General features: G+C 39.3%; 1 protein-coding gene across 1 annotated transcript in view; it reads left to right on the forward strand.

Annotated features, from left to right (window-relative positions):
* The window catches only part of LOC125237336, a 106169-nt gene that overhangs the window by 62200 nt on the left and 20181 nt on the right, over positions 1-23788 (forward strand). The window contains exons 3-6 of the mRNA XM_048144330.1: positions 15640-15748; positions 16370-16494; positions 19572-19664; positions 22669-22819. Coding sequence (XP_048000287.1) covers positions 15640-15748; positions 16370-16494; positions 19572-19664; positions 22669-22819 — 478 coding nt within the window. The remainder of the gene's footprint in view (positions 1-15639; positions 15749-16369; positions 16495-19571; positions 19665-22668; positions 22820-23788) is intronic.

Genomic DNA, 23788 nt, shown 5'->3' on the forward strand with positions numbered 1-23788 from the left:
GCCAAAAAAGACTAGTGGCGTGAGTAACAATTTGAGGCGAAGCCGAAATTTTTGACTCAGTTAAACACCGTTGCATACAATACTTTTTCTACGACCATGCACTTACTTTTGAATAGTTTTCTAGAATAACTTTCGTGAAATTCGCACTATATCCTGTATTTTGACTTGTCGGCCTCCCCTGTGTTCCTGCCTCACCCTGTCGCTCGCACTCCCCCGCACCGCCGCCAGCCCCCGGGCCCCGGCGCCCCGTGCCCCCGCTATATCCATTAAAGGCTTCCTAACAATGCTTTAAGAGCTATATCGTATGTGTAGGTGCGCGGGGCGGTGGCGGGGGGGGGGCATCTTTTATGTAGGGTTTTAACGATCTATGCACGACACCATAAATGACGAATAACAACACGGGAGCAGAAAAAATTGCAAACGAGACTTAGTGCGTTTTCACATTATCCGATCCGATATCGGATGTAGGACCGATATCACATACATTACAGGCGCCATCTTGGATTTTTTCCATTGAAATCCTTCCGACATACGATATCGGATCGGATAATGTGAAAACGGACTTACTCGCTTACTACTTATGTTATGTTATTTATTAGGTGTTGAACGCCGTGTTCTTCTAGGCGAAGTAACGAATGCCAAAAAAGATGTTGGGAGGCCATTGTTTCGCTTCAAAGGCTGCGCCAAGAGGGACATGGCAACCTTAAAATCGACTACCAAAACTTGCGGAGAAGCGGACGGAGTGGCGAAAGTGCCTTGGAAATGATCGTAAGTTCGTCGATGAGACCTGGTTTGCGGCACTTGCTGACAAAAGGGAAAGAAGACACCATAGCGATACGTCGCAATGGGTTGCAAGCGTCCCTTGTCATCAGCTATGTGGCAAAATATGCCGCTCTCGCATAGGTCTCTAGTCATCAAAAGCGATGTCTCTTGGACATTACACCATAAATCGTCTGAAATAGACCCTAAGGCCAGTTGCTACCTAGTGTTAAAAACATTTAACGCGATTAAGTCCTGTTTAAACATGAATTTTGAGATATTTATACAGCCTGCCAAAGTAGAAATGAAACAATTTTTTTTATCATAGCAACACACTAGTTGCCACATGCAAAGCGTTGTACATGTACATAAACCGTGGCGCCGCTATTAATTTCTACTCGGTTTTGACAGTAAATACTACGTCAGTAGCAAACGTATGTTATGTAGGTGTCGGTAATTGCTTATTGTCGGGCGATACGTCTGCCCTTTTTCCTCCTGTACAACACTTAATAGGTATGCCTAGAATATGAGTACAATCACATCTACACACTACGCGGACAAAAATATCTGAACACAACTCTAAAGCCTCCGCCAAACATAAAGCGTTTTGATAGCGTAGCGTCAGCGGAGCGCAATGATAGCGGTGCGGCGGACGAACGCGTGGCGTTCCGCTCGCAATCCGCGCTCGTTAGTTCCCGTCGGCGTCCGCTGGGCGCAACTCCAGCGTTCGTCCGGCGTACCGCTACGTCCGCTACCATTGCGCTCCGCTAATGCTCCGCCTGCGCTCTCAAAACGCGCTTGTGTGGCCCAGCTTTAAGACTTATCCCGACTATAGACTCGTGCTTATCCATTTGTTATCCAGTGGCCATTAGCCACAAAAGTAGAACAAGATTACGGTCACTGTCTCTTGCTTTGATAATAATGAGTAATCTTCCTTAATCACGCTAACACTAGTTAATTACATCATCTATTATCAAACGTTACAATTATTTAATTAATTCTTTTCTTCGCCTTTTTATAAAAAAAAATATCTGAGAGTCGGACTTTCCCACAGAGGGTTCCGTCCGCAATAACAAAAATATTTTATGCGGAAGTCTTCAGCACAAAATAATTTTGTTATCTTTTACATTAGGTTAGAATCTAACCGTTAGATAATCATTTTATTTACTAATTTATCGTTTTAGATTATATTTATTCATCTAAAACGATAATTATTACTTGCTACGTATACATAATTATATGCTTGCTACGTATACGTATACATATGTATATAACATAGTTTTAGTCAACCTACCTACGACACCTACGTGTTGAAATAAGTATACACACCTCTTTAAATATAAAGCTCCACACGAGTCTCATTTAATTTATTTTTTACAACTTCAACAAATTAAATTTTGAAAAAAAAAACCCTACATAAATAGTAGACAGATTTCCATCAAACATGGCTAAGAACACTCCCGACTAATTCTGCTCTCAAATAAAAAAACTAAATCTAAATCTGTTCAATCCGTTCGGGAGCTACGATGCCACAGACAGACATACAGACAAATAGACCCCGTCGTTTTTGCGTCGGGGTTAAAAAAAAGGGATCTCAACACGGACGAGCAAAAAAGTAATCCTAGAGACTTCCGTGTTTTCCTTTCCAAATACGGAACCCTAAACTAAATCTCTTGAAACCTGCAGATATAATAACAGTACATTGGTCTTGTAACTCTTGTAATTAGTTGAGAATTCGCACGGAATGGTTCTCGTTGTAACAGTTATTTAATGATGCTGCACCGGTTTTTTTCACTACCAATGTATTTTAATGTATGAGCGACACTTATCTTTTTTAGTATAGTTATTTTTAACTTTGTAGGGTTCCCTAATCAACTATAGTTAATTAACCCTTAGATATATACGTATTTTTTCCTTTTTTTTGTCTTATTTCTGTAATGAGAAATTGAATGTCGTTGGATGGGGCTTTAAAAATGCTTAAGGGTCTCCAAAACCTATTTAATATTAACCAAAAAGAAATAAAACATTTATCCCTTTCCATCATTTGATCAATGTAATGAGAAATTGTAAATGTCTTTCTATAGGATGGGGCTTTAAAAATGCTTAAGGGTCTCCAAAACCTATTTAATATTAACCAAAAAGAAATAAAACATTTATCCCTTTCCATCATTTGATCTATGCTCCAAAAAAAAAATATGTAATATAAGCAGAGCTTGATAAACACATTTAATTAAAACTAATATCATATTCTAAAAAGGTACACGGTTCACAAATTATTCGTTTGCAAAACGATATCTACTTATCTCCATACTACTACTGATACCATAATAATTATGTACTATGACTATATATTATGTGAGTGTGTTTAGTAAAACGTCCCACTTTGTCGGTTACCATTACGCCGATATTTACGTGTATTTTATATGAATAAACTGACAAAGCGGCTGTAGGTATAGCAATCGACAAAGTGGGACGTTTTCCCGTGCACACTCACATATGATATTATACTGATGACCATAGTAATAACAAATCTATGGCAAATACATTACAAGTAGATATTTATTATGGTCCGGCAACCTAGTAATCTATAGATCTCTGCGAATTTTTATCTGTCTCGACCTAAACTAGGCTAACGTAGCCTGGCTATAAAACGTAGGCATATATAAGACTGTTTAGGCTATAAAAACAGGCACGTAACACGACTGTCGTGCCAGTGACCTCTCTCGAACTCCGCAGTGGTAATTCTGACGAGTAGGAGCAATTACACTGATTAAGTGGGAAGAAACTAAGCTAGTACTAGGCATATCGAGTATGAAGGGCCGGGACACCCACAGCTCTGCGGTGACAGAACACGTATTGGATTCGGACACGACGCACTATGTAAGATTTGATAGGGTAGCCGTACTGGCGCGAGAAAAGTTCTTCGTTCAGCGGAAAATACGGGAAGCTATAGAAATTAGTCGTCATCCTAATTTCAATCGTGACAGTGGTTGGTCGGTGCCACCGAGTTGGAAAACAGTTCTAGGCACTACGTCGGTCCCCAGTGTAAACGCACCCTTAACAAGTGACGTAATAAGTGTTGTGTGCAATCCTGCTTTTGACAAAAGTAACATAGTGGGTAGCTCCGATCTCGCCACGGTGACGTCGCCCGCGCCGCCGACCCCCCCTGTGCCTGTCCTCAGCAGCCGCGCGCACCGAGCAAGCGCCCGCAGTATGCGTCGCGCTCTCGACATGTAAAGGCGGGGTGTCGCTACTCTTGAGAAAGGCTCTCGAAATTGAGCCGAAACATGTCGAACGCTATATCGACTTAATACGTGAGTAACCCGCTTAAAATATTTTTAAATATATCGAGTATATATTATATATCGTAATGTATAATAGATGTGGGTGCTAAGACAGCCAAACTTAAGTGGGATTGGGCAGGGCATGTTTGCCGGATGCACCCGGAACGGTGGGCCAAAGCGACGACTGAGTGGATACCGCAAATTAGCCGGGGCAGAGGACGACCAAAGAAGAGATGGCGGGACAACCTCGACGCAGCACATTTTGCAGACTGGTAAGAGCGGGCATCAAACCGTGAGGACTGGAGAAAGGAAGGGGAGGTCTTTGCCCAGCAGTGGGACATCACATCATATAGGCTAAAAAGAAAAAGTAAGAGAAAACCCCTAAAATATTGATATATTTCTTTAAAAAATAGAGTGACATATATGCAACTATAGCTGCGAATAGCACACTAGTTCGATAAATTTTATCGCATCGGTGCAAATTATGACGTTTACTTAACCCTTGCAGAGGCGAGGTTATTATAGTTATTTGTTATACAAGGGGGCAAAGTTGTATTTTAACGCCGAGTGTGGAATTGAAAAACGATCAAGTGAAAGGATTCTATAGTTGAACCACGAGCGAAGCGAGTGGTTCGAGAATAGAATCCTGAACTTAGCGAGTTTTTCAATACACGAGAAGTAAAATATATTTGCACCCGTGTGTAACACAAAACTTTTCCCCTTACTATAGCGAGGAAACTACAACGCAAAAAATGCGTTTATCACTGCTTCCAGTAGTTCCACAGGTGGTAAATCATCTTCATTACTAGATTCACCTACTTTTATCAATTTAAAAACAGTTAATTTGACTATATTCAAGGTCAAATTACTTTACTCACTAGTGGATAAAATGCGTTTTACCCGCTGGTATTAAAGGATAAAACACGTGTTTCCGAGCTAGTGTGGGGAAAAAATCTTTGCAGACTATCTTGGCCGGATTGCCACATTTTACGAAGCAAACATCTTTTTATCAAATCACAGTCAACTCAACATTTTCTCATAATTAACAATCCTCTCATCTAACCAACCAGCCGTGCAGTAGCTCGTCTCCATACTAATTACAGACACATGTTGTTTAATTAATGGCGTGCATATGCCTGTGCATTCTGTTGCTAACATGTGTTCTGAATTATCATAGTCTGACCAAGGTAAGATCGTAACAATTTTGATAGCTGTAGCCCCGCCTAGGTTTTGGAAACATAGCTTTTCTAAACAAATCCGTTCGAAACCGAAACGTACCAAATAAATATTAGCTTCAATCTACGCCATTATTGTTGTCATTGACGTTGTCTGTCACACTTCAGACTTAACAGAACAAATCAAATTATTTTTAACAAATATTTTTTTTTGTGTTTTAATGAAATAGTCAATTCTTCGCTTTGTTACTATATATAAATTAAAAATTGAAATAAGATGTCATATATACATGTTTTTTTCTTTAATATATGACATCTTATTTCGATTTCTAACCACAAAATTTAAATTTTGAAAAAACCACTGACATAGTGGACCGATTTTCATCAAACATGGCTAAGAACACTCCCGACTAATTCAGCTTTCAAACAAAAAAAAACTGAATCTAAATCGGTCCATCCGTTCGGGAGCTACGATGCCACAGATAGACACAGGCAGACAGACAGACGTCAAACTTACAACACCCCGTCGTTTTTCCGTCGGTACATTTTGTGATTAGGTTATTTTGGTTTGTAATTAAATTTGCAGTACAATCTTCCGTACGAAGTATACGTTGTCCCTATTTATGTACGTCTGTGTAGGTTCAACTTAAACCTTGAAAACACCCTTAACGACTTAAACCATTAAGAAACGATTTCTCAAATATAAACGCCGGAAAGGTACATACTCGTATTTGATTTGAACACCATCCTTCGCTTTCGCTGCTGTAGGGTTTATTTTTAATACAGAAAACAGCTTTATAGCTAAATGCATGTAATAAATAAATAAATAAATAAATAAAATAAATAAATAAAAATATTTTTATTGCCATAACTACCAACATGAGAAAAACAAAATTGATAAAAAACTTAAACAATGTAGCAGTAGAAATAAGAATAATAAAAAAAAAACCTAAAATTAACATCAACTACATCTTAAACTATATTTACAGATAAACATTTGGTAGGCTTAGGCAATGGGTACCCGTCTCAGCTTGTTGCCAGATATATAGGTACATATACCCAGCGCTGGTTTTCAGATGGGCCCCTTTTCCTACGGGTCGGTCGTTCAGTTTCGGGATGCATAGGACAGACCCCCGTATCTTCCCCGTCTATTGTGCGTGTGTGTGCGTACGTGCGTACGTGCGTGCATGCGTGTGTGCGTGCGTGCGTGCGTTCGTGCGTGCGTGTGTGTATGTGTGTGTGTGTGTGTGTGCGCGCGCGCGTGTGTGTGTGTTGTGTGTGTATATAAATATAGATATATTATGTATGTGTGTGTAAAGTACAAAGTGCATGTAAAGTTGCTACATATATAAATTGCGTATAGGTATATATAAATGTATAGGTATGTATTACTTAGTTCTTTATGGGAGATTTCCTTTCTGTAATTTAAGTAAATGTGCTCTAATCAACTTCTTAAATTGCAGCAACGGCATAGGATTTCTTAGTGGTGGTGGTAGATCATTCCATATTTTCGTTGCTGCATATTTGAAACCTCCCCTAAAGAACTTTGTTTTGTGCTTAGGGATAAGCAAAGCGTACTGTCTGTGACTTCTTACTGGCTTATTTGCATCGTTTGCCCACTTCAGTTGCTCATAAAGATAAAGCGGTTTCCCCAACTCTAAGATTTTATGTAATGTACACGATAAATGGAGGTGTCGTCTATTTTCCATTTTTAGGATGTTTTTGACATTTAAATATGGTGTAATATGTGCTCTCTTAGGGATATCGTAACAAAAACGTGTACAAGCGTTCTGAACTCGTTGTATGGACTTTTTTGTTTTTGCTAATAACCTAGGACCATAGACAGTGTCTGTATAGTTAAATGGGGATAGTACTAGAGATTCCACAAGGATTTCTCTTACTTTTTCGGACAGGTATTTCCTACAGCTGTATAAAGTTTTTAGACGAAAGAATGCATTCCGTATCTTGATATCAACATGATGTTCGAATCTTAATTCTCCATCCATAATAAGCCCCAGATTCTTAGCAAATGGCACCTGTGGCACAGACTCCGAACCTATAACTCGGAAACAAATCAAATTATCATCAGGCATCGTAGCTCCCGAACGGATGAAACGGTTTAGATTTAGTTTTTTTTTTGTTTGAAAGCTGAGTTAGTCGGGAGTGTTCTTAGCCATGTTTCATGAAAATCGGTCCATTACGTCCATTATGTCGGGGGCCTTATCAAAATTTCAATTTTATAGTTAGGTTAGTTAACATAAATTTTGTAATTAATGTTGTGCTGTAATTTACTTCTTTATGGTTTCGAGGTACGTTTTCATTTCTTAGATTTTATCTGTCTTTACGGAGGAAGATTTTAAATACTTTTTTTTTCGAAATTTCCGATCCGTTTCGCCATCTTTTACCTAAGAGTATGAAACGTACTAAAACTAAAATCACCTACTAAAATTTGTAGTCAATATTAGACTTCGCCGTACGGAACCGAGTCGACCCATATCAAACTTTATATAAGTAACTTGAGTAAGTCCACGATGGGTCTAGTAGTTGAGTAATATGATTGATGTTTTTGTCCCTTTCAATCTATATTACGTCAATGTTACCGATCTTTATTATGTTAAAATATAGATATTAAGCTAGAAAAGATCCCTTCTAGGGATAAGCTCGCCTTTGAACCTCTAATCCTGGAAGTTCTACATTATATAAAGCTGTTGTAACAATAAAAAAATATATAAAAAGTATGTGATGTGCATACTGAAATATGTGTTATGTGGTTTAGGTAGTCACAGAGTACAAGTATTAACTAACTAACTATTGTGGCTCAGTGATCCAAAGTGAATCTTGGCCTCCGAAACGAGAGATCGCCACCTGTCCCGATCCTGCGCAGCCTCTTGCCAGTCTCTGACTTGAAGCCGACGCAGATCCTCCACCACACTGTCCTCCCAGCGGTACCTGGGTCGACCCGCCGGGCGGCCACCAGCCGGTCGACCCAAGAACGCTCTCTTGACAGCCCGATCGTCTCCCATTCTGAGTAAGTGACCGAACCAGCGAAGTCTGTGGGCTTTCGTTTCGCCGATGATATTGGGTTCGGCCACTAACTCCTCGATCTCAGCATTTTTCCGGACCCTCCAGGTGCCATCGTCTCTCTGAATAGGTCCCAGGATCTTGCGAAAAATCTTTCTCTCCGCTACCAGGAGCTGACTTTCTTCTTTCAGTGTTAGTGACCAGGCCTCACAGCCATACATAAGGATAGGCCGTATGACGGTTTTATATATCCGTAGCTTGGTATGTTTGCTGAGAAGCCTGGACACTAACACTTTATGAAGGGCTGCACTGCACCGCAAGGAGTTTTGGATACGTATTTGGATTTCCTCCTCTCTGGTGTTAGTGTCAGTTACAGTGCATCCAAGGTACCGAAACTTGTCGACTCCACGATAGACGGTACCTCCTACATGAAGACTATCTCGCCGGATGCGTGTGTTCTTGTAGCGTTTCATGTGTAGGTATTCTGTCTTTTCCTGGTTGATCCTGAGACCTAATCTAGACGCCTCTTGTTCCAGGACACTGGCTGCCTCCGCTACTTGTTCACGGCTTTCCCCTAATAAAGCTAGGTCATCTGCGTACCCTACCACCTTGTGCTTACCGTTCAGCTCTACCCCAATGTTCAAAGTCAGAACCTTCCGACCAACATGTTCTAGGGCTAGATTGAAGAGCACAGGTGATAGGGCATCCCCTTGCTTTAGGCCGGTCATAACCGTGAACTCTTCCGACAGTTCATTCCCTACTCTAACTCGCATTCTGCTTTCCCTGGTTGCTGCGGTGATTATGGCTACCAGTTTTTTGGGGATGTTAAAGTTGATCAGAATGGAGTATAGAGTACCTCTATCGATACTGTCGTAGGCCTTTGTGAAGTCCACAAACAATGAGTGCATGCTTTGTGCGTACTCCCATTTCTTCTGCATGAGTTGCTTGAGCAAGAAGATCTGATCCGTCGTGCTGCGGTTTCTTCGGAAACCACATTGATAGTCCCCTAGGATTCTTTCAGCGTGTGGCTCCAGCCTCTTTAGCAGCACGTTGGATAGAATTTTGTACGCCGTTGTAAGTAAAGCAATTCCTCGGTAATTTGCGCACTTCTTTTTTGAGCCTTTCTTGTGGACAGGACAGATAACACCCACGTTCCATTCTTGTGGCTGTTCCTCGAGCTCCCATATTTTTAGCAGAAGCTCGTAGATTTTCGATTGGACAGTGCCACCGCAGTTCTTCCAAATCTCGGATGGTAGCCCATCAATGCCGGGAGCTTTATTGTTTTTTAGACGCATGATGGCTTGGTGAACCTCCTCCGAGTACAAGTATTACCAGGAAAAAAAGGTCTCTGCTTCACATACTTGTAAGTGCAAAATTACTACCACTAAAGCAGTGCCATTTTAATAAATCCCTAAAAATCGGTAAATCGTCATAAAAAATTGCCATTTGTGTTTATAATCACACAACCAGAATTTATCGATTCGATTCCTGTGTAGAGTTAATTTAATCTCTTTTTGTATCCATCTTTCTCTCTGCTTAAAAGCTTATCTTATTTGCAAAGTTTTTATGAAGCTCTCTGAACGACCTACTAAGTAGTAAGTACCTAGGTACTATAGGTAACTACGTTTTAATAGGTCATTAAAACCATTACCATAATACGCCATATTAACGCACGACCAAGCAATTGCTTGTAGCAACTTACTTCAACACTATATGAAAAAGCAAAACCTTTTTAACATATAAATGGCACAATCTTCGCCCAAACCGCTGTAACGAGCCGATAGTGATTGGCAAAGATATCGATACCTTTACTTATATTTATTAATACCGGTAAGGCTTATCCGCCATCTTTGACAATATCGTTTACTACATTTTATATCGATATCGATGGACGATGAAGCTGGATATTTCACACTTGATAATTGGAAAATAGTTTATTTGATCTGAATTTAAAAAGGACTTTAAAGTTAAATTCAACAATCCCACAAAAAAAATAGGTATCTTAAACAATATGTTTTCTGTTTTCAAAAACGCAATTTAGATAATATATTATATGTAAAGATTATTTTTTAGACTAATTAATATTTGTTCTTACATTTTTATTTTCCATCTGTTTATGTTAGTAATTGCTCAAATTTTAAACTGTAAGAACAGGAAATATAGGAGAGAGATTGTCCTATATTTCCTGTTCTTAGAGTTTATCTACGCCATAAGTCTGTTTTTTATAATTTGGCTAAATTATTATAACTATTATCAAAAATAAGACGTGGTATTATTACGTTTTTAACTGTCTATGTGAATAATTCTGCGCTTTGATATGAAAATCGACGGGATTAAACCAGATCTATCTAGTTCCAACAAATATTGTTTGCTGACCGCCTGACACAAAGCAAACTTTCCATAGAACTACTTATTTCTACTCAAAATATAAACGTCAACTAAATGTATAGATCGAAAATAGGTAACATTTTGAAGGCTGTAATGACATTTATGCCCTTGTTCTAATATAGAGTACAAAGCAAACGTAAATAAACATACAACACGTGCTGGCCATAACTATAAAATTATTACGGGTATCGGAAATCGAAAGTTATGTCCAATATATGAATAGTTCCATGTACAGATGCTCACTCATAGTTACTCGCGCATTATGACAAGAGGTATAGACACTGACACCATTTTATTAATAGGTCAAGCGATAGGCACTCCTAATGCCGACCTAATGGACCAGTTTTTAGTGACTAAATGTATACATATATGCCTACCCACTTAGGGGACGAATTAACCTATTTTAATATAATTTTATGTTTGTTTTTAAGTAGCCACATTATTATACAAATAATTGTCTGGAATATATTATCCGAATTGCAGAATGTCACTTAGTTCCATAGATTTCATGTATTCGAGATAATTGACATTTGGATTAGCCTCTTAACTATAGGAAGAATGAATCCAGCCTCCAGCTCCGAGAATTTACCACATTCTCTTTAGTATATTCTATCCATTTCAGCTTGTTGTACCTGTTCTTTTTCTTTTGTTTCGTCAGTATCTAAAAATTCTTTATTGTTTCTTTTTGTATATTTTTCTTAAACTTAAAGAGTTATTAACCGTGAATGATTAAAATTACACATAACCGACAGTATTTTATATCCACATGTTTTATAGTATTTTACACGTGACTACAACAGTATTATTGTACATATAATATTTTAATCACACTAGCAATCAAAAAATATTAAAAAAAAATCTTTTTTCATAACTCCCTAGGGATTAACCCTTTTCTACGTATAACCCCTGCTACTCCTACGTGCAATCGCTCACTTACCAATTAAGTGTGATTTTTTTTTCTACTTCCGAGAACTAACCACTTTGTACTTTGTGTTGTGGAATTTATCATAAATGACTAGAATAACACTGACGAGGCGGAACGACATGCAAACTTGCTTTCTCGGTTTTTGCGAGATCAGCGTCATCTTACTTTGATAAATTCATTATTAATTGAGACGAGAATATTATCTGACTTCCGATCGGATAAGACTGTAAGAAGTAAAGTTTTCTTTAACATTTTTCTGGTAAGAGTAATTTGTAGTTTAATTTGAAGTCTGGCACGCCTGATGTTGTTTGTTTACATTTTATTTCGATGTACATAATAACGGATAAAAGTTGTGTAAATTAAAAAAGTCGTCCCTTCACGAGGATGAAATTATTAGGTATATAAACGTAGTTTATTCATTTTTGGAAACTTTACTTCTTCTAGAAGGTAAACAAAAGACTTGAATTTCATTTTTTAACCTATTAGAGTGTCCCACTGCTGGGCAAAGGCATTTTCCCCTGGCTCCATCCATAATTCTCCATTATCCGTTACTTCATATTCTACTAAACTTTACTCCACCACGAACTCTTTAAAAAGGATTGAATATTAAAATTAAACCAGTAAAAGTTGCATCTTGTCGGGATCAAGTTGTCTGCTCAACCAAGCCAGCGAAATTGAAAACATCGATAAACCACTTTACATCACTAGCCCGGATATTTTATCGCCCGCCCATATCGACGACCTATCGAATTACGCTCGATACTTGTACGAGTACCTACCTACCTATACGGATTATATTACATCACATCACTACACTAAATACTCACATGTACATCATCATTATATCAGCCCTTTATCGCCCACTGATGACCAAACGCACTTCTCCCGGTCATACAAATACAAATAATTTATTATGAATAACATAAGTGTACAGTGGTTTCTAGACTAAGAATTTTGTAAGGGATGATTTATACAAATGCCTAAGCTAGGATAGTTCCTGTGTTTCGGGCACGTAGCCGAATGGCACAAACGCTCACAAAACGAAACGCTCGTAGATATCTATCTCTATAGCTCTTGCGTATTGGCGCGACAGAGCCAGACTACCTTTCTTGGCGTTTCGTTTTCGTTTCGCGTCGCAGAAATGCCATTCGGCTACGGCACCTGAGCTAATCTCATCCAATTTTCCGTATGTCATTGACCCAACGAGCCAACTGAACGGATGCGAATAATATATACATACATACAATCACGCCTGTATCCCATAAAGAGGCAGAGCACATTAAACTACTCAAGTTTCAGTGCCACTCTTGGCAATTAAGGGGTTGAAAGAAAACGAAATTGTGACATGCAGTGATAGGTTGCCAGCCTCTCGCATACACCACAATTTAACCCATATCCCACAGTCGACTTCCACAGCTCCCACGGAAAGAAAGTGGTGAAATTCTTATCCCGTCACCACACGGGCCTGTCGCTACAGTAAATAGTATGTCCATAATCATGATTGATTTTTAAATGCTGCCTTCACATTGCTTACGTCGTACATATTCCCCTCAGGTAGTAGGCTAAACATGAAAATCATATCCCGTAGACCACACTTACCTAGATTACCATCTAATTTTATACGTCAGATTATCTGATCTTATCACATTGAATAAATATGAGAAGATTAAATTCCAATCTATAAACCTTTTTGCACTATTCCTATGCTAAGTAGCTACATCTTGTACAGTCAGCATAAATCAGCGGATCTCGGATCTCAGAGCATAACCAAAGACATACCTATATAACTCCGTATAGACAGATAACGTCTAAGAAAAAAACGTACCTCAGTACCATACAGAAAAAGGTACGGTGACCTAGATGGCATTACACCTATGGGGTACGCTCAGCTAGATGGCGCTAATATTAATATTTGACATTTTAAAACATATCAGGCTAAGAATATGGGCCAAATTGTCAAAACTGAGGTTCAAAAGTTTCAAGCCTGTGTCAAGAGATGGCAGTCTATGCACTATGATTACCTACACATTTTACTTCGACAGTAACTCTCTATAATACTCGATCCTCTTTGGCATAACTAAGTATAATGGTCTGATCTATATTCATTGTTTCCTGCTACCTAAAGGTTGTCTGGTAGAGATCGCTTCTTAGCGATAAGACCGCCTGTTGTTACCTAGTTATTAAGTGTGATCCATCTTGTGTATTTTTTTTTCTGTATGGTGCACAATAAAGAATATTATTATTATTATTTGTCTGTCTTTTCCATATCTCGGGACGATGGGGTCCCGGACCTTTGGGGGGCATGCGTGGGGCCGAAGCCAACAGCACAGAGGCCCTTTTAGACATTTTAATCTATAGGCAAGGGATACACGTGGCGGATACCATCCCCGAGCGCACAATATGATACAATCGGAGATGGTCCCCGCCAGGTGCAAAGACTATTGCAGTGCAGCACTTTTGTGCTGCGATGGGAGCTAAGGTCATGGGTTATTGTTTTGAAAGTTGGATGAACTGGTTAAAGGGCTATGGGAGGAGACTATCGGACACCTGCCGTGACAATTAGTCTCACAATTATAAAAGGCAGGCGGTGACTCGCCAACTCATTGAGTGGGCCCTGCAAAACGGCCGCACGCACGGTGCGACAACAGAGCAACACTTGAGAGTGGCTAAAAGGTTGTCGAGAGGTGAGTCTGCGGTAGCTTGGTTCCTGGTGTTCCATTCAGCAGGCCGCCGGCGTTATGACATTTTACACTTCCAACCTGGAGCATAGGTCCCGCTCTTGCGAATCCACTCTGGCCGGCCGGTTAAGGCAAGCGCAGAGGCGAGGGCTAGATGGAAGTGCCCTCTGGAATAGGGGTCCGCGGTGTCGCCACTCACCGTCAGCTCGCCACAAGCTGCCTCCGCGGGCTTATTATTATTATTATTATAATGCTAGAGAGCGGACAAGCATTCATATGTACACAGACATGGAAATGATGCGCGTAGTGTTTTGCGCAATAGTCTGATAGGTGTGACTGATGTGCCGACGAAAAGTTTCCAAAATTCTGAAATTTTCACATAGGAAAACTTCGGAAACTTTCCATGCTTTGTGTGGACAATTGTATGGAGGGAAACTTTCCATTTCATTTTAAATTCCTTTTATTTTACGTGAAAGTTTCGTGAATTTTTCAAGAAATTTACGATTTTTTTGGAAAGTTTCCGCAACTTGCACATCACTAGGTGTGTCCATCTACAAGTGTATGTATGGGTTCAAGAACTTGCAACAGGCGCATTCAATACAAATCGTCCAGCCCGGCATCTCCGGCATCTCCAATCGTCTTCCTTCTTATATCTGTGGAACAGATGAAACAAAGCACCAAAAGTATCATGACAACCTGTATCAAAAAATCCAGGAATGGAGTCCGGGAAAACATTGTAAAAAATGGAAAAAAAAATGGACCAGTAATTACAACTGTCAAAATTCACAATGGATAGGTTTCGCTTGTTTATGCTAATATACTAGAGTGTATTGAATACATATTGTTTATAAAAACGAGGTTAATATGTGATAGATTTTCTAGAGTACATTTGCGAGTTCAAATATGAAGCGAAATCTAAATAGTGTATGCATGGAAACAGTTACGTAAATTTTCATGTGTGTTTTCTTCTTTTCGCCGAAAAAAGCCAATTAGCGATTGTCATTTTGACAGTTTTGTTTGTCCTCTGCACTCTTATTAAAGACCATGCATTCTTCTAAAAGTTGTATTTTTAATGATTACCAAGTGAATGGTTATTGAATGTCCTTTGAATGGTTGGCTGGCGGTTTAGCACAATGCTCTCGCGCGCGAGTCCATACTTCAAGCCGCGTTAGTGCGTTTTCACATTACCCGATCCGATATCGGATGTAAGACCGATATCCCATACATTACAGGCGCCATGTTGGATTTTTCCATAGAAATCCTTCCGACATCCGATATCGGATTGGATAATGTGAAAACGGACTTAGATGTATAAACTCGCGCGCGAGAACGCGAGCTATGCTAGCCCGCCTGTATCATTCCTTGTAACTGAAAAACTTTACATTAAAACAACTTTCTCATTGTTGCAGCTACACTCGGAGTACCGAAGCACATACAGATGGCACCAGTACCGAGAGCAGCAGGGCGTGGTGAAGCAGCCAGCGGCCAGCCCGCCCTCCGCGCTGCCCATCCCAAGGGGTAATATCGCATTTACATTCAGCCGAAGTGGGTTGAGAAGTGGGAAATACGAGTGTGTAAACTGTAAACTCGATACAGCTCCAGTACTGCAGCAGGGCGTGGTGGAACAGCCGCCAGCTCGCCCTCTGCGCTGCCCATCCCACGGGGTAACTTCTTCTCTTCTGCTTCAATCATTCCCTCAATACTGAGGACCACAGGGTCTGTTGAAGACCACAGGGTTTGTTGAAGACCACAGGGTCTGTTGAAGACCACAGGGTCTGTTGAAGACCACAGGGTCTGTTGAAGATGACATGATGTTATACGATCCTGTACTTATAGAGGGGTATTCAAAAGGGGCTTATCATTGGGGTAATTTACTCTTATTTACTGATCTACTTTTTTTAACCAAAAACATCACTGTTAACACTGGGAGATCATCAGATCACATATCGGAAACTATAACTTCGATTCGGGCAGTTAGGCAGTAAACTTTGACTCGGTGACCTAAGCTGAGAATTAGCCTGTTTTTGTGTGTTTGTTTTTATTCTTGTAGAAAATCTATATAGCCAACGATTACAAACAGGATTTAAATCAGACCAATCCAGGACTTATCCACTCAAATTAACGATCGTTTATCTTCAGGTCCCATGGAGCCGGCGATGCCCCGTCGCAAGAAGTACCCGGGCGTGGCCTACCAGACCAACCAGCTATTCGACCCGGCGCCTGCTGACGACATCAGGCCACAAACTTCAGCCGATAGGGCACGGGTAAGATCTCTATAATTATACTCTAAGATCCAATACGATTCCATGAGGGTATGTCTTGGTAAAAGCACCAGACCATCTAGCTCTTCGATATGCTGACGACATCAGGCCACAAACCTCAGCTGGTAGGGCGCGCGTAAGATCTCCAATATACCCTAAGACGAAATAGGATCCCCTGAGGATAGGGCTTGGTAAAAGCACCGTCAACCAGCTATTTCATACGGATTCTGCTAACGACATCAGGCCACAAACCTCAACTGATATGACACGGGTAAGATCTCCAAGAATATATCCTAAGATCCAATAGGATCCTCTGAGGGTAGGGCTTCGTAAAAGCACCAGGTCAACCAGCTATTTGATACGGAGTCTGCTGACAACATCAGGTCACAAACCTCAGCTGATAGGGCATGGGTAAGATCTCCAATATACCCTAAGATCAAATAGGATCCCCTGAGGGTAGGGCTTGGTAAAATCACCAGGTCAACCAGCTATTTGTTACGGAGTCTGCTGACGACATCAGGCTACACACCTCAGCTGGCACGGCTAAGATCTCCAAGAATATATCCTAAGACCCAATGATAAGGCTTTATCCACGTGGATAAATGATAAAATTGGAATCATAATACGACAGCAGGCCACGCACCTCAGCTGATAAGGCAAGGGTAAGATCTCCAAGAATATGTCCTAAGACCCAATAGGACCCAATAGGTCTTGGGAAAAACACCAGACACAGCTGACCAAGCCGAAGTAGCAATCGATCACGCTCTGTTGCGATCGAAACGTAACCGCCAACACGGAAGTCCGAAAGAGAAAGATAACTATATAACGGTAAGGACTTAAGGAGCGTCAAAGATTTACCTCTTGGCTGGATGGTCAAGCAAAGTGATGTTATATTGCTCGGTTTTAATTATAAAGACAGCAGTTCTTGCCACGTCAATAAAACAAGGCAACGTCATAAATCTCACAAGACAAAAACGAAACCCTAAAAGTAGGCCACGGCCGGCAAGAAACATGATTTATGATAGACTTGACACCTTTGAGACAAGTGAGACAAGTCGGAAATCATAGGCATCATTGGCATCGTTTGCAATTGAGACTGCTATGTTTAAGTTTGCAGAAGAATCTCTTACATCCTCACATGCTTATAAATGATTTAGGTACCTAGTAGTAAACAAGCACATATTTCTTCGGCCCTAAAGCATTTACCCTAAGACCATTTTCAAATTATCCGATCCGATATCGGATGCAGGAAAGATTTCAGGAAGGATTTCAATGGAAATATCGGATAATGTGAAAACGCACTAAACGCACTATAATGTGCGAAGAACAATACCGTGAACTTTCCAAGAACGTTCGCAATTTCGGAAACTTTAAATCACTAACAAAAGTCCTTTGATTAGGTACCTACTTCTATCATGTGAAAGATGCCGCACTTGTACAGACTTCTGACACATTTTAACATTTCTTGTAAGTATTTTAAAATACTAGGGTACTACTGAACATACTTCAGCTCAGGTTTTGAAACCATTAAACCAAAAAATGTCATTTGTGGTACACTGAGCAGGATATTGACGTACGAGTAATAAATTCTCTGTTATTTTTAAAGTAAAGCTTCTAAAAGGCTCGAAATATAAAAATCAAATTCTTGACTTCTGGAACACATCAGAATAGCTCTGCTTAAAACCAGAATCCGTAGCCAAGAGTACAATAGTTAACGTTCCGTAGCGTATTGATACAAGAAAGACAGGTTGCGTATCGTTCGGAATGTTCACGATAGTTCTCTTGACTACGGGCCCAGGACTGATCAAAATGTAGCACATTAAAGATTCAGTAAACCACTGAGCCATCATAGTTCCGAAGCGATGTGAATGTTTCAGTGCCAGCTTGAAATACTATTTTAGCTCCAATATGCATAAGTGCTTTCACAAGATTGTCATCATTAAAATGACTTTTAAATGAATCCTGTTCTATGAATTTAAATTTACTTATACCTAGGGACATTTATTTTAAAGCACTTTTATTCAGCAGAATATGAAAAAAATAATAACTTATGGTACTATAAACATGAACGGATTAAAAAAAAAACAAAAATGATTGCTATTTCAATAGTACATTACTACAGAGGCCGGGACAAAGGGGGAGGCCGGATAGGTCTGAGGCGGGCAACCCCATTTCCCGTCGAGGTATGTATAGTGCTTTTCTCAAACATGGTATGAAATAAATAAAGTCTACTGATAATAGTAACTTTGGATGGCTGTATCTCCTAAACGGTGCGTCGTAGCGCAAAAATAATCGAATTTTCGTTCCCCTTTGTTACCCCATATACGCTTATAAAAAACAAGAAGTTAAAAAAAATTAAAAAAAAAACGAAAAAAATTTTTTTGTATGAAAACGCACCCAAAATCAAATATTGTCTAGGGCCCGTACCAGTTGCAGTCGGCACGTCTATAAAGCCCCTTATAGTTTTTTTTTTAATTGGCTAAATACCTGGATGTTATGTCACAATTATCTGTGTTTGGAAAATAAAAAAGAAGACTTTGCCGGCCTTGGCCTGCAAGGTTTGTATGAAATTCCATTATCTATCAATCGTCCTAGCCGCACCTGCAACGTCATACTTCGCTGCCAATTATAAGGCACATAACATCAATATTTCATACCATGTTTGAGAAAAGTATTTTTCAGTACAGATGGTGTTTTTTTACGCACAGTGCGATATTTTAAAAAACTTCGGAGGCTATTTTAAATGATATCAAAAGTTTTGAAATGCAATGCAATGAAATAGATTTAAATATAGTTTTTCCGTGTATTCTTCTTCATTCTAATGCACTGAAAGTCAGCTAAAAAGTAGTTTTTCCGACTGAAAACTCATAAAGTGGTTTAGATGTTATTGTGAATGTCAGCTCTACGCAAATGTCACTTCCCAAAAAAATTAAACTAAGTTTTTCGCGCATCCATAATAGATGTGATGTCCTGATTGATCTTCATTTAGTGATAAATTGTCTCATAGGTACTTGAGTTTGTTCTCTCTTTTCCATGTAGAAGAATCGTAGCTAAGATATTAATAAAATTGATTGTTACAGAGTGCTCAGAGGAACGAAGTCGACCGGGCCGGGCGACGTAGCAAGTCCGAAGGGCCCCGACAGCCGCGATGGACGGACACCGTCGAACCGAAGGTGAATACTGAACACACTGAACAAACACACGGATACTTATGACATACAACAATTGAAGGCATGTTTACAAAAACAACATAACTAATTTTTTTTTTGCGAATTTGAGTTATTGGTATCATAGCATTCGTCTAATAAGGATCTAAAGTAGAGCAAAAGTTAATGTCCAAATATGACCCCAATTATCCAAAATCAGACCCCAAAAATATACCCATTTTACAAAAACTACGTACTTATCTACATTGCGGATGTGAGGATTAAAATAAATCCAACAGTTAACTAAGATAAACTTGTACCTCTCTCATATAATACAAAACATAATTTCTATAGAAACTTGTTTTATTTTCTTACAAAAAGAACATAACTAACAAAAACAAAAAGGGCCATAAGTAACGAACTTGTTTTTTTTTTTTAATATATAAGTAGTCTAGTATTTGAAATGTGTTATCGTATATTTCGGAACTATCGGCCCCTTAATAAAGTCACCTATACAATTTTATCTCCAATAACTAATATACAAGTGGGGCCTGTAACAAAGGCGAAAAATTGAACTCTAGGCTATTCTCCTTATACTGATCAACATTTGTTCGGCGACTTTTAAAAATAACTTGTATTTTGATTTTTATCACCCTTGGAAAGTTTTTTCTAAGAGGTAATGTATTGCGAATTCTGTTAAGTCTAAAGTGTGACAGACAACGTCAATGACAACAATAATGGCGTACATTGAAGCTAATATTTATTTTGTATGAAAAATTAAAAATTTAAAGACATCATAATTTTTAAAAGTCACTGAACAAATGTTGATCAGACAAGATGTTGACCGCGGTAGACTAACAACTTCGAATGGAAGGTACATGCAAAACAATTCCTGCTATAGTGTTCGTTCTTGTATTGGATCTTGGTTAATTAAAAATAATCCTTTTCCCAACTATGTATTCCACCTCCCAAAATACAAGATGGTACAACAAGAAACTGATGACTTTTTCGGAACTTATGTGCGAAATGTCATTTGATATTTGCCAGTCGCTTTTCGGTGAAGGAAAACATCGTGAGGAAACCGGACTAATTCCAATAAGGCCTAGTTCCATCGGGTTGGAAGGTCAGATGGCAGTCGCTTTCGTAAAACTAGTGCCTTCGCAAAATCTGGGGGTTAGTTGTCAAAGCGGACCCTAGGCTCCCATGAGCCGTGGCAAATGCCGGAATAGCGCAAAGGAGGATGACAACAAGAAACTGATGGGATGTAACCTCGATCGGCTATTAAAGAGCGAAGGAAGTTTTTCAACTTAGGATACGAGGCAAAGGCCCAGGAATACGTTAAAGTAAAAAAGTTCCATAATGTCTGGATTACCCTTCAAAAGTTTGTGCGCGAGATTGCAAACACCAGTCTTATTTTTTATTTTATTAAGAACGGTTTATGAGTCAACTCGCGGTTATAAAACTGAAATTACACTAAGAAAAAGTTCTCTAGCTTTTGGATGAACGTTGAACGATTTTCACCCTAATACTTAGTCGTAGTGTAAATATCCTGGTATATAAATTAAGTATCCGACTAATCAGCACCCTTTTATCCCCTCCATTGCTAAAGATCTAGAAAACAACAATGGTAAAGGTCGTTCTGTCGAGTTCTAACTACGAGAACACTTATAGTACTAGCTACACAAATCACCCACCTTTTCTGTAAAGGATATTTTCCTTACACAACAGCTTTTATTATCTAACAGTACGCTAAAGTTTGTTCAGGTCGGACACAAAACGAAACGGCCAGCGCAAAGCAAACAGTGCCAAAATCAATTAGGCCACTGGCCGAAACTGACTTAATTATCCAATAAATAATACGAACGGACGGTTGACCCGTTTAATCGGGTTTCACGGAGTTTTGCTTCGTTATTGTTGTTTTGTCGCTAAATTTTGAGCGTGGTGTAATTATTGAGTTAAAATTTAATGCGAATTGTTAATAAGGTTTTTTGCTGTCAGTAGCGCTGTCAATTTAGCTGATCATTTAATAAAACCGGCCAAGAGCGTGTCGGGCCACGCTCAGTGTAGGGTTCCGTAGTTTTCCGTATTTTTCTCAAAAACTACTGAACCTATCAAGTTCAAAACAATTTTCCTAGAAAGTCTTTATAAAGTTCTACTTTTGTGATTTTTTTCATATTTTTTGAACATATGGTTCAAAAGTTAGAGGGGGGACGCACTTTTTTTTCCTTTAGGAGCGATTATTTCCGAAAATATTAATATTATCAAAAAACGATCTTAGTAAACCCTTATTCATTTTTGAATACCTATCCAACAATATATCACATGTTGGGGTTCGAATGAAAAAAAAAATCAGCCCCCACTTTACATGTATGGGGGGTACCCTAATAAAACATTTTTTCCCATTTTTTATTTTTGCACTTTGTGGGCGTGATTGATATACACATTGGTACCAAATTTCAGCTTTCTAGTGCTAACGGTTACTGAGATTATCCGCGGACGGACGGACGGACGGACAGACAGACATGGCGAAACTATAAGGGTTCCTAGTTGACTACGGAACCCTAAAAATGATGCTACGAGTAAAACAAGAAATGACAATGGAGCATTTTATGAAATACAGATGTAGTGCGACAAAAATTTCCTTCGTATCTTTACGGAAACGCACGAACGTGTCATGTTATTTCAGGCAGTATCAGTACAAGACGTACAAGACGTTAAAATAGCATGACAAATACGAACGTTTCCGGAAAAATACGAAGGAAAAGCTTTTCGCAATACATCTGTATTAGTCTATCGTCGTTGTCCCGTACAAACGCGAATTTTCTAAAAATTGACTAGTGTAAGAGGATCTTTATCTAAGGCATGATGCAGAATTTACTTATACAGGAAAAGTGATCGCCTGCTTCAAACGGCGAAAAAAATCACAACACACGAAATATAATGCGTTACTATGGTACAGCTCATGGAATGCTTCTAATTTACAATGCGGTTCCTCCTAATTCCTTCCTTAATTATGCTCCTCATCTTCCAGGGTACGAGCGCAGCACTAGGCGAGCCCATGGCCCCGAAACCCGAGCTGGTCAGCACGGAGTACCGCAACCAGTTCGCGTGGCCCAAGGAGACGGATGCACCACGTAAAAGCATCTCTATGGGAGCTCTGAAGAAGGCTGCGGTAGCTGAAGGTGGGTCACCTTCTATTGATATAAAATATTGACTGAAATTCCAAGGTCGTCGCTCTAATAGATGTAGGATGAGGCCATAGCCAAATTGATGGATCCTCTCTGTAGATGTCAGGGGATGATGTGGCTCCAAAGAAGAGCCATGTACACCGCAAGAATATCTCCATGGGGACTCTCAAGAAGGCTGCGGTGGGTGGAAGGTAGGTCTTATCTCCGTACCTGAGAGGCGTAACACTGTAAGTCTACTTTTCGTTTTTTTTACATTTTTTGACGAGGGTAAAGGAGCCCACACCGGTGGCACCTAAGCTAAACACGTGGAAGACAATCAACATCTTAGTATAGACATGAAGGTGCCTTGTTGAGACCGAATGGCATACGTTGTAATTCGTAAAGTTCATTCGCTGTAAAAACGCAGTTTTTTTCGTCTTGACATCTTGTTTGTGTACTTTCTTCGTGGCAACATAGCATTTTTATAGGAATAATACAGAGGGGTAAGATTTCATGGAATAGGTACACAAGAGTTACCAATATTTTAGCGGCGCATGAAAATTCAGGCAATAAATTTACGATAAGAATATCGAAAACCAATTTCTTCATCTTTATCGAGATAAATTCTGTACGTATTCTAGTCAGTCAATATATATTCATGAGTGTATTTAAAATGTAAACCTTCTCAATATCTGTTGTTCTGATTCATGTATTATGTAACAAAGCTTTGAACTCAGATTTCGTACTTAGCTCTGACGTCGTTGCTGGTTCGAAGTTTCATCTCAGGAATGTTTTTGGGACGCCGCCATTAAAATTAGCATATAGACTTTTCCTGAAATTTACTCGTACCTACTTATGTACTTTCTTATATTTGTACGTGTATTTTTTTACTTTTCTACTAATTTCTGTAGAGTGTTTGTGTTTAAATTAAAATACACATATATGTACTAAAAGCGTAGCAGAGATATTAAAGTCAAGATCAGT

The sequence above is a fragment of the Leguminivora glycinivorella genome, chromosome 21 (assembly GCF_023078275.1).
Source record: "Leguminivora glycinivorella isolate SPB_JAAS2020 chromosome 21, LegGlyc_1.1, whole genome shotgun sequence".
In the NCBI taxonomy this organism is placed as follows: domain Eukaryota; kingdom Metazoa; phylum Arthropoda; class Insecta; order Lepidoptera; family Tortricidae; genus Leguminivora; species Leguminivora glycinivorella.